This window comes from Carassius gibelio, chromosome A9 (genome assembly GCF_023724105.1).
Source record: "Carassius gibelio isolate Cgi1373 ecotype wild population from Czech Republic chromosome A9, carGib1.2-hapl.c, whole genome shotgun sequence".
NCBI lineage: Eukaryota > Metazoa > Chordata > Actinopteri > Cypriniformes > Cyprinidae > Carassius > Carassius gibelio.
Window position 1 is genome coordinate 28543628 of NC_068379.1, and position 16563 is coordinate 28560190.

General features: G+C 35.9%; 1 protein-coding gene across 1 annotated transcript; it reads left to right on the forward strand.

The window, feature by feature from the left end:
• Positions 1-1032: 1032 nt before the first annotated feature.
• Positions 1033-7592, forward strand: LOC128020109 (gap junction gamma-1 protein). Its single transcript, XM_052606727.1, has 3 exons — positions 1033-1372; positions 4907-6065; positions 6298-7592. Exons 2-3 carry the CDS (start codon positions 4937-4939, stop codon positions 6309-6311), a joined length of 1143 nt encoding a protein of 380 aa, XP_052462687.1. The 5' UTR covers positions 1033-1372; positions 4907-4936; the 3' UTR covers positions 6312-7592.
• Positions 7593-16563: the final 8971 nt, after the last annotated feature.

Consider the following 16563-nt stretch of genomic DNA (forward strand, 5'->3'; position numbering starts at 1 on the left):
AGGAAAAAGGAAGAATAACATAAATAGAGGCAATGATGTAAAACCCCACATTAACAATGGCTTATTGAAATAAATGTGGCAACAGCAAACTGGTTAACCAAAGTGGTTTTCAGTGACTGATTTTTAAAAGTTTGTGATGTATGAATTGTAAAACAGGCCTATACAGTCAACAAAATGCAATCCTGAACTACTTTTACACACACCCATGTAATGAGGCTAAAAATTAAAATGGCATTTAAAGGAGCAGTTCACTCATTTACTCACACTCATGTCATTCCAACCAGGATTTATGCTATGGAACATATAAACATCTCAATCAGAGTAGTTTCTTATTTTGATTATCAGCAATAATCTTAATAGTACTCAATACATTTTCATGGTAATCTACATTTTAACAAATTGGTGGCTAATTCATATATTTTACTTTGATGCAAACATGGCCATTGTTATGTTTTACGCTAAAGTTCTACAACCAAATTTACAGTTTGTTGTTTGTTTTTTATGGAAATTTAACAAAAGAAATTGCAACAATATTTATAATTTCAATTGAATACTTTACACATATGTTTTAAATGGGCCTAAAATGGTTTCCTGCTAAATAGATAATAAAAAGTATAGTTTAAAAAAAACACTTAGCACTGATATTAAGTAAGGATCAATCTTCTGAATGCAACATCAGTATAAAGTATCAATACTTCAGTATTGATCCATCCCAGAATGTGTGACTTATCATCACTAAGAATGTGTGATTCAGTTAAGCCCCCATTAACCAGACACTGAAATCAATAATATGGGAAATTACTGCTACTTAAACAACTGAGGCTAATTCATGTAGATATTTTTTTATTTTATTTTATAGGTTTTATTACATTTCTCCAAAATATGTGATGGGATGCAAATTAAGCATGTGACAGAGTAGAGCAATGGTTTCAATCCTGGTCCTGGGGACCCACATTTTGAATGTCTCCCTAATTTAATACACCTGATATAGATCATCCGCTCCTTTTTGGTAGAGAGATCCATGAACTGCACTGTGTGTGTCGGAAAAATAAATACATAAAAAATGTGCAGAGTGGTGGGTCCCCAGGAATAGGATTGAAAACCACTGCAGTAGTGTATGAGCTAAAAATCTGGAAAACGCTGATCAGACTATCAGATTTCATCAGGCGGGAGGAGCTCTAGCATTTTGGGAGCCAGCCTCTTTGTTCTCCCCAAACTATTTGAGCCCCTGCGTGTGAAGAGAGGGATTCATATGCTGCCATACTCCGAATGGGTTAATATCGTCAAAGATAGCTGAGGGATGTGGTGATATTTCGGACAAACTCTGACGAAATACAGAGCTGAAGAAAATTGTGGAAATCTACTCAACGAGGTAACGTATGGTTTTTTTCCTGCTTTTCATCTGACTAAAATTCGCCAGTGACGAAGCCAACGGATTTTTGGCGACGTCTCGCGCGTACAAAGAAAAATTTTCTGATTTATCTGTTGTTGTGTAATAAGTTTATACGCGTATCTTTCACAAACCGTGCCATTCGAATTTAAGATATTGTCTTGGAGTTGTTTTATAAGAGACTGTCGCATCTTTCTTGCGTAAGCCGGAGAACAATAGTAGCTGGATGGGGCTTTTAGGCAAAAATGTGCAAGTTAGCCATAACAGGTCAAGCGTTTGGTTAGCTGTACTACGAAACTTCTTTCCGTGGTCGATGTTACTAGTTATTTTGTTCTTCTGTAAGTGGTGGTGTTGAAAAACCCAAGCACGCTGCTGTTTGTTTGGGATGTTGGCTTTTCCCCCCCTAAACTCCGGTAAAAGCGCGCCACGTTCGCGCGTCCCCGTCGACACGTTGCGCTCGAGTAAGTTAACTTTTAGTTAAATATTTGTCTAAGTTTTCCTGATAGAATAATCAAAAACAAAATGTTTCATGTTTAATGTTGTATTAAAAAAAAAATCCACCCACAAGATATTGTATCTCTCGTCCCATGAAAATATACTGAAATATATATTTTTGTTTACCATTTGTTGACCGCTTAAATTCAATTACAAACCGTAACAACTATCCTTACTTTATTTTTATTCAATATTATATGTTGTAACTTTCATAATTTTGATCGGATTGAGCTTAAACGCTTATTTTCCCTAGAGTTAAACTTAAGTCATTTGTTCACTTCCATAATTAAAATTGTCATAATTTGTTAATCCTCCACCTGTTTTAAACCTGAGTTTCTTTCTTCTGTTGAACACAAGATATTCTGATGAAAATGTTTGTTTGTATCTGAATAGTTGATATGCACCATAGACTTCAATAGTATTTATATTATTTTTTTCTACTATGGAAGACAATGGTACTCCTCAACTGTTCGGATAAAAACATTTTTCATATCTTTATTGTTCAGCAGAAGAAAAACTCTCTTTGCTGTTTTGTGTGCTACCCTCTAAATACCCTCAATGTTAAAGATTCAGTAACTAAGCATGAATTGTTTATATTTAAATTGATGTATGTCAAACAGATGGACAGATCTGTTGTATCGTCATTGTTCTACAGTAAAACTTTTCCGCCAACCCTAGGATTGACCGTTTTTAGTCGTGTCATTAAAAGCACAGTCTAAGGTTTAAACACCAGAATTGTTTGCCAAAATGGTTCATAAACTTTTTTTTTTTTTTTTTTTTTTCATTTGGCTTAGGGTAAGTGACCATGTTTTATTTTGAAATCTTCTAAAAAGACAGGCATCATAGTGGTTAACATTAACGTCATTTTTATTTAACAGATCCAAGTAGTCACCTTTTATTTGTATAGCTCTCTATACAGTGCTGGTTGACAGCAGCTTTAGTGTTAAACAGGAAAATTATCAATGCAAGAAGACAATAACGGAGTCATTTTTTTCCATCTAAAGTTCATTAAACCTGATTCTGCATCAAACTGCTTTAACTTTCTTCGAAACTGATGTTGTTTTGAGGCAAGCGCCAGTCTTTCGTCTTTTCCCCAGAGCTGAAGGAATCTGGATTGAAATAACTACTTTCTCAGATGTCTCCACAAAGCCACTCTGTTCTCTCTCTTAAAGTGAATGTCTGATGGGGTAAAAAAAAAAAAGTTCCTCCTGTGGTGTTGGTTGACTTTGGTCACGGTTAAGCTTGAGGTATTGCTGAGGGTCTCCCAGTGTTGGTAACAACTTGGTTCATCCAAAAGTGAAAATTCTTGCCCTCAAGTGGTTCAAAACCTTAAAGATATTTTTAAAAATGTTGGTAACCCAACAGTTGATGGTAGACATTAATTTCATTGAATCAGTGGCTGTTAGTGTGTTTCTAATTTTATTTCCCATCCACTATCCCTTTTAAATGTCACATGCAAATCTATACAAGTCCAATTCTGCTGGTCTAAGTTTAAAAAAAAAAAAAAAAAAGTCCCTCTTAATCGCTTTCCATCCTGATATGCCTTTATCTGCACTTTGTGTATCAAAATTAGTTTGAATATTTTATGATGTCATTCATGGTCCAAATAGTGTGTGCACCCTTTTGTAAGATCACACCTTTCTATGAAGTTAGGTGTGTTGTAAGTGTAGAGGCAGTTTGGGGCCCTGCTGATATGTAATGTGAGGGCCAACTGGGCACCAGCTGTGGAATGTTGCAAATGACGTCCACACAATTGTTCTACTGCCTGCAATTGGGTATGGCCTCTTTGTACAGTGTACAAATTACAGTGATTTAAAGCCTTTTAAGTGGTACTCGTAGTATGTGTTCTCAACCACAACAGCGTGGCCCTCACTTCATGCAACTGTCTCCAATAAACACTGGGACAGAAGTTGTGGCCATTGGCAGCACGTCACCAGCAGTTCCCATTCATTTTGTGTGAATTTAGGGTTGGACTGTGCTAGTCATGGTTCCCATGGTCATGGGAAAACAAATTAATCATGTAATTGGGAGTGTGGGTGTGTGTGATATGAATTTTATTTTTTCTGCTAGTTAATTCACACTTGATGGATTTGAGCAGGTCATTGTCACTTATTTTTTTTATAATAAGGGTCTTATTGGAGACATTTGTTAATGCTGTATATAATAGTATCTATTAAATCCATAATATAAATATCTAGTTCTTATTTTTGAAGATACACATCCAGTAATCAAGAACAAAGTCACATGAAATCAGCGGTCGATAATAAAGGGAACTCTGGAGAGTCTTTACTGTTTTGATAAATTCACACACTCAACTTTGTGGAAAAACCAAGTCACAGTCATGCCTGAAGCGCTTTTTGTTTACTTGATGGAGCCAGCGAGGATTGCAGAGTTTGATTAGACCAGCACATGACCCCATCCTCTCTCTACTCCTAAAGTGGTTGGACTCCAGTGACCGAACCATTTTCAATTGGTTGCCTGTTTTGAATTTACTTTATTAGAGCTGCCAATTCCACAGTGACTTGTTGGGCCTTTGGTTGAGCCTTTCGGTGTCTCAGGTCTACTATTTCCCTAACACAAGTAGCTGAATGTCTTAAGTAGGTGTTACACACTAGAGATCAGTTAACACTAAGGTGGCAAATGCCTGATGCAAATGATTTTTTTTTTTTTAACCCCAACCATAGCTGACTTCATGCTTCTGTAAAAAAAGAGCTTGATAGAAAAGTGACATTTTAGCTCCATCTAGAGGAATCTTCTGCTTAATCAAGCCTCCTATTTAAAGACTCCTAGAAACCTAACAATTGTCCCAATAGAGGAAAGCGCTTCATACTTGTCCATAATTTGGAGATCTTAATATCGAATCAGCATCTCATCTTCTCAGAGTAGTCATAAAGCTTTTGTCAATCATGTAGGAAGGTAGGCCACAATCTTGCCATTTTTATCATTGAATGTAATGTACTATTTTAATTTTAATTTTTGCTGTTTTCAATTACTAATCGTTAATGTCTCATTCTCATGCAGGACTGAGACGGCGGTTCTTCTCAAAGCACCATGAGCTGGAGCTTTCTTACGCGGCTGTTGGATGAAATCTCCAACCACTCCACCTTTGTGGGCAAGATCTGGCTCACGTTATTCATCATCTTCCGCATTGTGTTGACCGTTGTGGGGGGAGAATCGATATACTACGATGAACAGAGCAAGTTTGTGTGTAACACCCAGCAACCTGGATGCGAGAATGTCTGCTATGATGCGTTTGCACCACTCTCTCATGTAAGGTTTTGGGTTTTTCAGATCATTATGATCACAACCCCCACAATTATGTACCTGGGCTTTGCTATGCATAAGATCGCTCGCATGAATGATGAGGAGTATAAGCCAACAAACAGGAAACGCATGCCCATGATCAACCGTGGAGCCAACCGGGACTATGAGGAGGCTGAGGACAACGGTGAGGAAGATCCCATGATGACTGAGGAGATCCTGCCAGAGAAAGAGAAAGCTCCCGAGAAGCCCGCCCCTAAACACGACGGGCGGCGCAGGATAAAGCGTAACGGACTCATGAAGATGTACATCCTGCAGCTTCTGTCTCGTGTTGTTTTCGAGATAGGCTTTCTCTTCGGCCAGTATATCCTGTATGGCTTTGAGGTCGCCCCCTCGTACGTGTGCACTCGCAGCCCCTGCCCACACACGGTGGACTGCTTTGTGTCACGTCCCACAGAGAAAACGATCTTTCTGCTGATCATGTATGCCGTGAGCTGTCTCTGCTTGTCTCTCACGGTGCTGGAGATTCTTCACTTGGGCCTCAGTGGAATCCGTGATGCTTTTCGGCGACGTTCGCGCAGGCACAGCGTTGCACGTCCCCGTGGAGCCACATGCAGACAGGTGCCCACCGCCCCACCTGGGTACCACACTGCCCTGAAAAAAGACAAACTGTCCATGGGATTGAAACCGGGGTATAACTTGGACTCGGGTCGGGAGTCTTTTGGTGATGAGTCATCTGCGCGAGACTTTGAGCGACTGCGTAAACACCTAAAACTGGCCCAGCAGCATCTGGATATGGCCTATCAGAATGGTGAGGGCAGTCCTCTACGCAGCAGCAGCCCAGAGTCCAATGGCACGGCTGTTGAGCAGAACAGGCTCAACTTTGCTCAGGAGAAGCAGGGAAGCACATGTGAAAAAGGTGAGGCTGAAAAATGATGCGTTTCCCAATACGCTTACTGATGTAGTGTTCATTTTTTTTGCAAGTTAAGAAATAAGGAAATAGTTTCTTATGTATATGTTTAAAATGGGTCTCTATATAGTCTCTCTTGCTAAAATATGTGTGTGTGTATGTGTACAGACTAATGGTGTTGCTTTCTCGGAATAAAGATGTTAAATTTTTTTTTTTTTTTTATCTCTTCTTTCTCTTTTAGGTATCAGTGCATGATTGAACTAATAAGACTATCATCTGCTTTCCTGTGCAACAAAGCGGCCCCACCTGTGGTTGGCATTGTTCATGTTGAAAAGCGGAAAGTGTCTGTGTGTGTTACGTTTGGCTGCTGAACGTTGTGTTGAAGCATCGTGAGACCGAATGGAGCGTGTGTGTCCTTACGCACACTGGTGAATCTGTGAGAATGTGCCGTGCAGTATTATGGCAAATGAAAGCCAAGTTAAAATCTCAGAAAGCAGTGTCTCACCAGCCAGTTATACTTGACATAAGCCAGTCTGCCTGTTACTCCAAAGTGCCCAAAAGCTAGTTCGGAAGATGGACGTTCTACTCCTCAGTCACTAGGCGACTGTGCAAGGTCTCTTGTTTCTTGTCATCTCTCTACGTTTTTTTTTTTTTTGTTGTATAGGGAAAATAAGTTGTAGTTCCATTTGTTTACCACACTTCTTATGAAGTGCCAAGGGTTGGATCTCAAAAATGCCTTAAACTGGAGTTTACATATCTTTACCATTCCAAATTGAGATGGACGAGCCAGTGTAAAACCACATCAGAAAAGTAGTTTAGTGTATTTAGAAACCATTCCGTGTCATGAGTAGTGGACCACAATTAGTGTATGTTTGTAATGAGCAAAATGGAAACCTGGAAAATGCTTGAATACTTGTGAATCAATTATTGATCTACAAAGATGCTTTTGATATTTTATTTGCATATTGAGTACTTTACCTGTATATGAGAAGTATTTTGGTTACTAGTCCTATTTTGAGGAAGCTTCTCTGTAGGCAACAGTTTCAGTCTTTTTTGTTTGCTCTGTTTACTTATTTTCTGAGGCTTTAAACCAGTTTGGTTCTGTTTGGCTTTTGTTTCTTTTGACCGACTGTTCGAGAGGCAAACACAACTTTCAGAGAATGTCTTCACACATTTGAAAACATTAATAAAAAATTAATTTAATTTGTTTTCCACTTTTCTAAATAGTTTCTGTTCAGGTTGTATCATTTTTGCCTCCTTTCCAAGGGCAGATTTTTAAGTTGGTCCAAATTTAAAGTGTTTACATTGAATAGCAATAAGGTCTCAGAATTGAAAGCCATAAAGCCAAATATTTTATACATGGTACCAATGAAATATGTTGTCTCAACCGTTTGATTCACCCATGTCTGTTAACAGCAAGGGTTTCCATCTTTTGATACGATTTCCAGCATCTCAATTTCTATATTTTCTAACTTTTTTTGTAAGATTTTGTAAACAGTTTTGTATCGAAAATAAACCTTTGGTCTAAAAACTGCAGTCATGCCTCATTCATTTTTCTGGTTGTAATTTTTTAAAGTCCGTTGCATAAAAACATAGACTGGTCTAATTTGAATCCAAAAAGACTGATAACCACTTAGTTACCTGCTAGTTAGTTAATCTAGTTAAGACATCTTAAAAGGTGACTATGCCACTGGAACTGCAACTGTCATCTCAAAGTGTGCATACTCTTGTGATGCCAAAATTCTCCTGTGTATTGCTGCAAATATTTGATATTGAAAAATATATATATTGGTATATACACGCACTACCAATTAATTTTTTAAATTTTACATTTGTCATTTCTTGAATTATTTTCTGCTCCCTAAGCCAGCATTGATCCAAAATACAACAAAAGCAATAATATTGTGAAATATTATTGAAAATTGCTGCTTTCTATTTGAATATTTATTTTAAAATGTAAATTATTCCTGTGATTTCAAAGCTGATTTTTTTTTTCAGCAACATTACTCCAGTCTTCAGTGTCACGTGATCCTTCAGAAATCATGCTGATTTGCTGATTGCTGCTCAGGAAACATTGTTGAAAACGGCAGTTTTAGTAAAATTTGATGAAAAGAGCGTTCAGGAAAACACAATTTATCTGAAATGGCTTGATCATCATCCTTGCTAAAGAAAAGTATAAAAAATTATTATACTTAAGTTTTGAATGGTATAGTGCATAATGTTACAAAACGTTGCTTTTTGATTCCGATAAAAGCTGATCTTTGGATCTTTCTATTCATCAAAGAATCCTGAAAAACAAAAATGTACTCCGCTGTTTTAAATATTAATAATATATATTTTTTTATTATTATTATTGCGCAGCAAATCAGAATGATTTCTCCAGTCATCGGTGTCCGTTGAGACTGAGGACTGGAGTAATGATGCTAAAAATCAGATTTGAAATCAAAGGAATTTTAAAATATATTAAAATAGAAGTTATTTTAAAAAGTAAAGATATTTCACAATATTACTGATTTTGTTGTATTTTGGATTAAATAAATGAAGGCTTGTTGAGCAGAAGAGAATTCATAAAAACAAAACAAAAAAAAAAAACATTAAAAATATTAATGTTCAAAAACATTTAACTGTGTGTGTTTGTATGTGACCCTGAACCACAAGTCTTAAGTCGCTGGGGTATATTTTTAGCAATAGCCAAAAATACATTGTATAAGTCAAAATTATTAATTTTAATTTTTTTGCCCAAAATCATTAGGATATTAAGTAAAGATCATGTTCCATGAAGTTATTTTGTAAATGTCCTACCATAAATATTTTAAAAACTCATTTTTAATCAGTAATATGCATTGCTAGGAACTTTATTTGGACAACATCAAAGGTATTTTTCTTAATATTTAGATTTATTTTTGCACCCTCAGATTCCAGATATTCAAATAGTTGTATCTTGGACAAATGTTGTCTGATCCTAATAAACCATACAAAAGTGTAAAGCTTTCGTGTGCTGTATAAATGATGACTTATGACTGGTATATATATATATATATCCAATAGTATTCCATGTTTTCAATTGTATATTTATGTGCCATTTTACAAATGGACAAATTGCATGAAGTGACAGGAAATAATCTTCATATCCATCACAGACATCGACTGTCAGCTGATACATAAGGATGGGATTTTGACGGCTGCCAGTCTGAAACAAAAGTGTGAAGTGTCATTTCACTGTCCTTGAATGTTCTGTCAGATCAACCAATTTAAGCAGTCTTTAAATATTAAAAGTCAGCTTAGTTAAGTCTTATGATATCTGATTACTATTCAATGGGCAGATCTGTTATAGAGATAATTATATAATACTTTAAAAGCCACAATAATCATTACCTGTAACTTTCTCAATTCCTCTGTAAGAGGTGTCTCCAATTTGCAGTTGTATTGCATATACAGAGAGATGAAATCCACATAAGTATTACATAATATTAGCTAATTACCAGGAACATACAGGTGCTGGTCATATAATTAGAATATCATCCAAAAGTTGATTTATTTCACTAATTCCATTAAAAAAGTGAAACTTGTATATTATGTTCATTCATTACACACAGACTGATATATTTCACATTTTTAATTTTTCTAATTTTTATGTTTATAACTGACAACTAAGGGGGAAAAAAAGTTCAGTATCTCAGAAAATTAGAGTATTGTGAAAAGGCTCAGTATTGAAGACACCTGGTGCCAAACTCTAATCAGCTAATTAACTCAAAACACCTGCAAAACCTCTCAAGGCTAAATGGTCTCTCAAGGTGTTTCTCAATGTCAAGGAAGGATCCTCGGAAGCCAGTATTTCGAGGATGCTAAGTCATCCACATCCGTCGAAGGACTTTTCCACTGTCGAGGATCCTCGGAATTTCAACCAAGAACTGAGTCCTTCGTTCGAAGAATATCCCATACACAGGAAAGGATGCATATGTGTATCCTTCGCACTCTTCGCGCTCTCAAATCACCCACAATCCTATGCGCGCAGCTTTGCTATCTAACGTTTAGTTCAAAAATTAAAAAATGTTGAACATTAACGTAGTCGGAGCGTTAACAGTTTTTATATACGTTACCAAACATTTGTTATAACTGTAGTAAATATAAGTAAAGTTTGACTTTAAATGCCAGTACAAATTACTACCATATTGATATTGTAAATTATACAAATACAAATGGTTAACTGAACCGGACCTGTCATTTAACAATTGGTTGAGTCAACGTCATTTATTTTATAAATAACTAGTTAAGTTGTCCAAAGTAATTTAATGACACCATTCACAGCGTTATTCAAACGGACCTATTCACTGACGTAATGACGCAATTACGTGCACTTGCTAGCCTGTTCCATTTACGTGTTCTCTGTATGCTAAAGAGGAGTCTCACCTAGCCCTGAAGGAAGTGACTTGGAAGGATCAGTCCTACCAAGGAAGTATCCTTGACATTGAGAAACGTCTTCAGTCTAGTTCTGTAGGATACACAATCATGGGAAAGACTGCTGATTTGACAGTTGTCCAAAAGATGACCATTGACACCTTGCACAAGGAGGGCAAGACACAAAAGGTCATTGCAAAAGAGGCTGGCTACTCAGAGAGCTCTGTGTCCAAGCACATTAATTGAAAGGTGAAGGGAAGGAAAAGATGTGGTAGAAAAAAAGTGTACAAGCAATAGGGATAACCGCAACCTGGAGAGGATTGTGAAACAAAGCCCATTCAAAAATGTGGGGGAGATTCACAAAGAGTGGACTGCAGCTGGAGTCAGTGCTTCAAGAACCACTACACACAGATGTATGGAAGACATGGGTTTCAGCTTTGCATTCCTTGTGTCAAGCCACTCTTGAACAACAGACAGCGTCAGAAGCATCTCGCTTCAAAAAGGACTGGACTGCTGCTGACTGGTCCAAAGTTATGTTCTCTGATGAAAGTACACTTTCCATTTCCCTTGGAAGTCAGGTTCCCAGAGTCTGGAGGAAGAGAGGTGAGCCACACAATCCACATTGCTTGAGGTCCAGTGTAAAGTTTCCACAGTCAGTGATGGTTTGGGGTGCCATGTCATCTGTTGGTGTTGGTCCACAGTGTTTTCTGAGGTCCAAGGTCAACACGGCCGTATAACAGGAAGTTTTAGAGCACTTCATGATTCCTGCTGTTGACCAACTTTATGGAGATGCAGATTTCATTTTCCAACAGGACTTGGCACCTGCACACAGTGCCAAAGCTACCAGTACCTGGTTTAAGGACCATGGTATCCCTGTTCTTAACTGGCCAGCAAACTCTTCTGACCTTAACCCCTATCGAAAATCTATGGGGTATTCTGAAGAGGAAGATGCGATATGACAGACTCAAGAATGCAGAAGAACTGAAGGCCACTATCAGAGCAACCTGGGCTCTCATAACACCTGAGCAGTGCCACAGACTGATCGACTCCATGCCACGCCGCATTGCTGCAGTAATTCAGGCAAAAGGAGCCCGACTAAGTAATGAGTGCTGTACATACGTTTCATTTTTATACTTTTTATTTGGCCAAGATTTCTAAAAATCCTTTCTTTGTTTTGGTCTTAATTTATATTCTAATTTTCTGAGATACTGAATTTGGGATTTTCCTTAGTTGTCAGTTATAATCATCAAATTTAAAAGAAATAAACATTTGAAATATATCAGTCTGTGTGTAATGAATGAATATAATATACAAGTTTCACTTTTTGAATGGAATTAGTGAAATAAATTCTTTGAAAATAAAACTTTTTGATGATATTCTAATTATATGACCAGCACCTGTATATGATGAACTGTCTTAAACACTTTTTGATCCCATTTGATAAATGAAGTTAATATCACTGGCTCTGATCTGATCCCAAGAGACAAATAAAGTCCTGAAAAACAAAAATATCTTTATGAAATACACCATCATTGTATCATTGTACTATTATAAAGAACTATATAACAGGGGAAACATGACTTGTTGTCACATTTATTCAAGAGAATATAATAATACTAATTTTAAAAACCACTAAGTTTATTTTTTAATTACATGGTGTATGTTGTCACAATGGGCCATTAAATGAACTATTTATATTTAAACCATAAAACAATTTACCATATTATTTATTAAACTTATGTAAAAAGTATTGTGCAAAAATATGCACCCATTATTTGGTTCTACAGAAATCATAATTCATTATTTGTATATTACATTCAGTTTTTACTCAAAACCTACTGAGTTACTGAGAGTTTGCTCTTGACAACTATCTGTGATCTGTTTTGTGTACATGAAACATTAATTTAATCAATAACTTAAACTCATGGGACTGCACAGCATTTTGAAGTTGCACTTCATGAAGCTCATGCAAATGACTTAACATGATGAAAGTGTGTCCACAAGATCCCTAAATGCATTGAACACAAATCCTGCATACTGCTCAAACATCTGCACGAGTAAGGGATTCTCTCAGCCTCCGTATCTGGCTCGGAAGAGTTCTGGTACAGCAGAACGATGGAGCACCAGCAGAGGTTTGATGCCTGATTCAGTCAGATGCTACACAAGCCTCTTGTAGCACTGCACAGTGTCTTCATGCGGCTGGTTGAGATCACCTGTGGGAAGGATGCGAGACCAGGACAGGGTCACCCCTCTGCTCTGAAGGTACAGGAAGTAGGCTCTGTCTGGATTGTTGTGGCAGTGGACCTCCACAGCTAAACACATTGTGTTCGTTTGAGGGTGAAGTCTGGCTGGTGGTTGGCGGGCCCGCAAGTAACATGAACTCCTGTTGCTCTGCATTACTGCATTAAAAACAGCCAACAAATCTAAAGAAAGAAATCCCTCTAGGACCTTCAATCCCGCAGTTTAACTTCAATACAACTAGTAGCAGTCCACAGTTTATTGCAGTCATTAAGTTTTCATTATATAAACTCTGGACTAAGATAAGTGTGCTTGACTGTAAAGATATCCTTTGAAAGAAACACTGGGGTTACAAAAAATATTTTAAATAAAACTCAAAAATCGAACAAAATTTATATTCAAATACTTTGTACTAGAGTGACATGAAGAGGTTGACTGGTGGCTGCTGAATGGATTAATTGGATGCAGATTAGCAGAGTTTCCTGTGAAGCTCTCAGTTGTTCAATAAGCGGATACATCAATTCAACGATACATTGAAGATTGGTGGTTGGTCAGTAAAACTTTTTGATACCCCGGTACTCTACTTATTGGGATTCGGCAAAGATCTGATATAAAAGGACACATACATATACAACTGAAAACATGAAAAACTATTGGTGATATATGTATACTGTATATAACTTTACCTTTTGAGTGTTTCTTCTTGATCTAGCTTCTCAGAAAGGTGTGTGATCTCACTTTGCCACGATGTCTGTAATACTGACAAATAATACTAGGTTAGCATCTGGCATTTTAAGTCCATAATCATCTTAGAAATTGGACACATCACTTAAAGAAATATGCTAATTCTTACTTTTTGAGACCAAAAAGGTATATATCAGTATATAATAGCTAACCAAAAAACCCATACAAACAGGAAGACGTTGATGCTTTGCGTGTAGTTCAGGTAGAGTTTCGTAGTTTGAATATTTCTGCATCCAAGACAGTGTTGTTATGGTAAAATTAAAATGTAAGAACATGTATTTATTAAAATAAATTAAATGTTAAGAGAAATAAAATGGAAAATATAAACTTTATTTCAGTTTTTTGCCAAGGGATTTTTTTAAATTTAAAGTGAAACAAATATGATTAAAAAAATGAACATAAATAAAACTAACACAAATTACTAAAACAGGCAAAAATATTACTAAACCTTTAGCTAAACTTTTCATTAAATAAAAACAAATTCTAAATATTAATAAATTCTAAGATTTCTAAATTCTAAGTTATGATATTAAAATTAAACCGTCATTCTCGAACATGATTTGAGAGAGAAGTTTAGCAGCTGGCTGACTGCAATCAAGGTGATTTTTCTGAGGAATTAAAAGCTTTGTATTCAAATTGCTTATAATCATTACAAAGTAGCCCTCTTGAACAAAAAAAATAAATAAATAAATAAAATAAAAACATGCTGCTTAGGGAGTTTTTGAAGCTGGGATGCTGGTTTGAGCTGGTCATTAGCTGGTCATGAACTGGTCGTACCAACACATAACCAGCTAAGGTTCAGCTTAAACCAGCTCACGACCAGCTAAGGATCAGTTTAAAGCAGCTTAAACTAGCATACCAGATTCAAAACTTACCTAACCACTCTATGCTGTTTTTTTCAACAGAGGCTTGTGAATAATCTGTCATAAGCAAAACATTTAGTGACTCCTAAAACAATGATATGCTATGCTTATTTGCTAACTTCCCGTTAACATTAGATGCTAAATTACGTGAACGTTCAAAAAACGACGACATTCGTTTGAATAAGGGTGATGTGCACTTATCAGATATTACCAGTTAATTTAAATTATGAATGGATGCAACTTGAAAACAATGATGTGGATAATTTTGCTTCTTCACGATCTTATATTTTTGATAACCAGCTTTACAAAATAAATTGTCTATATTTATATTTGATGTATATGTTTGCGTGTAATCTTGTTGTGTTTTTCATGGATTTGTATAATTATTAATGTTTGTGTTGACAACACAGCATCTGTGCAGGACACAGATATTTACTCAAAGGATGCAGCTTTTCTCAGAAATTTGGATGAGATATGCAACTGTGCAAAAATGAAAAAAAAATGACAAAGTATGTCAAATAGTGTGTAAACCAATTATTTTAGACTGTCCAACAGCGGCACCATTGGATAGAGGGAGGTAGTGTCTCATGAAGTCATATCACTGCATTATATGACTTATATGCCACAAATACTTATTTTTGTATATAAATGTAAACCTTAATTCTTGCAGGTGTAAATGCAGACATCAAATACACGTCTTTGTGATATACATGTGCCATCAGGGAGTTACTTTGAGGATACCATGGAGACTAAAGTGATATATCCATAAAAGTTTTTTACGTAATTACAAATGGAAGTCAAAAGGAGGGTGTGTGTGTGTGTGTGTGTGTGTAAATACAAAATAATAATACAAAATTGTAAAAAATGTTATTTAATTTATTTAAACAAAAATGTTCATGTTTAGATGCACGTGATAATTTTAATGAACCTGGTCTCTAGGTTGCCGCTATCTATTGTCCACTAGATGGCGATGTCTCACTTCACACAAAACTTGTCCAAGTCAATTATTTAAAAATTACTTTAGAAGTAAAAATTCACTAATATATATTTTTATTACATAAATTAATTACTTCTGATATATATTGATATATGCTCTTGAAGCAATTAGAAATATTTACCTTCCTTGGAGTTTTTTTTATTAACTAAACATACAAATAGTAATAGAAAACTCACAGTCTGAATTTATTTTTCACCTATCAATACTTCTGCTGATATTTTTATTTATTTATTTGTTTATTTATTTATTTATTTGTTTGTTTTTATGTAGACTCTAACCAGCATATTTCAAATACAGTATTTCATTTAATAAAAATAAAACATAAAAAACTCATATCACTCACCCTCCAATAACCTTTTATGTTTTCAAACTTTACAAATATTTTTTTCTCTCTCTTTTTTCTTTTGCATTTAGATCTTTCCACACTCACCCTTTTTGTAAATTCTCATCATGTCTGATTCCAGGATTTTGAGGTTTAAGTTTGCATATATGTAAAATTGTATATATACATTCTTTGGTTTACCAGTTTGATAATGGACCAGGATGATGGAGGCGCTATGACCCAACAACACCCAAAACAGCTACAGCAGATGTAAAACTGGTATATATTTGCTGTGAACTCCTAATCAACACCAAGAACACACATTCCAATAGTGCATTCTACTTTAGATGAACAGGCACAAAATAGAAATGGAACAAGTTATTTATAGTAAGACATTTGATTGAGTCTGTTGCTTATTTGCATATTAAAAATAATAGTTAACCACAAAATTTAAATTTACTTACCCTTAGACCATGCAAGATATAATTGAGTAGTATTGCATACATGAGAAATGTAGTATTGCATCACTTGCTCACCAGTGGATCCTCTGTAGTGAATGGGTGCCGTCAGAATGAGAGTCCAAACAGCTGATAAAAACATCACAATAATCCACACCACTCTAGTTCATCAATTAACATATACTAAAATAAAAAGCTGCACATTTGTAATAAATCAAATCCATTAATATTTTTTTTAATTTCAGATCATTGTTTTGGCTAAAATGAGAGTCAGTGAAAATATTGTCTTGTCTGAATCCGGAGAGAAATATATGCACAGTTCAAGAACCGCCTTTGGGTAAAAACAGCCCAAAGTATTTCTAAACAAATATGGAGGTGCATTTTGATGTAAGAGGACAATGGGGGATGGATTTTTTCACCGGAGGAGGTGTTATTATGGATTATTGTGATGTTTTTATCAGCTGTTTGGACTCTTATTCTGATGGCA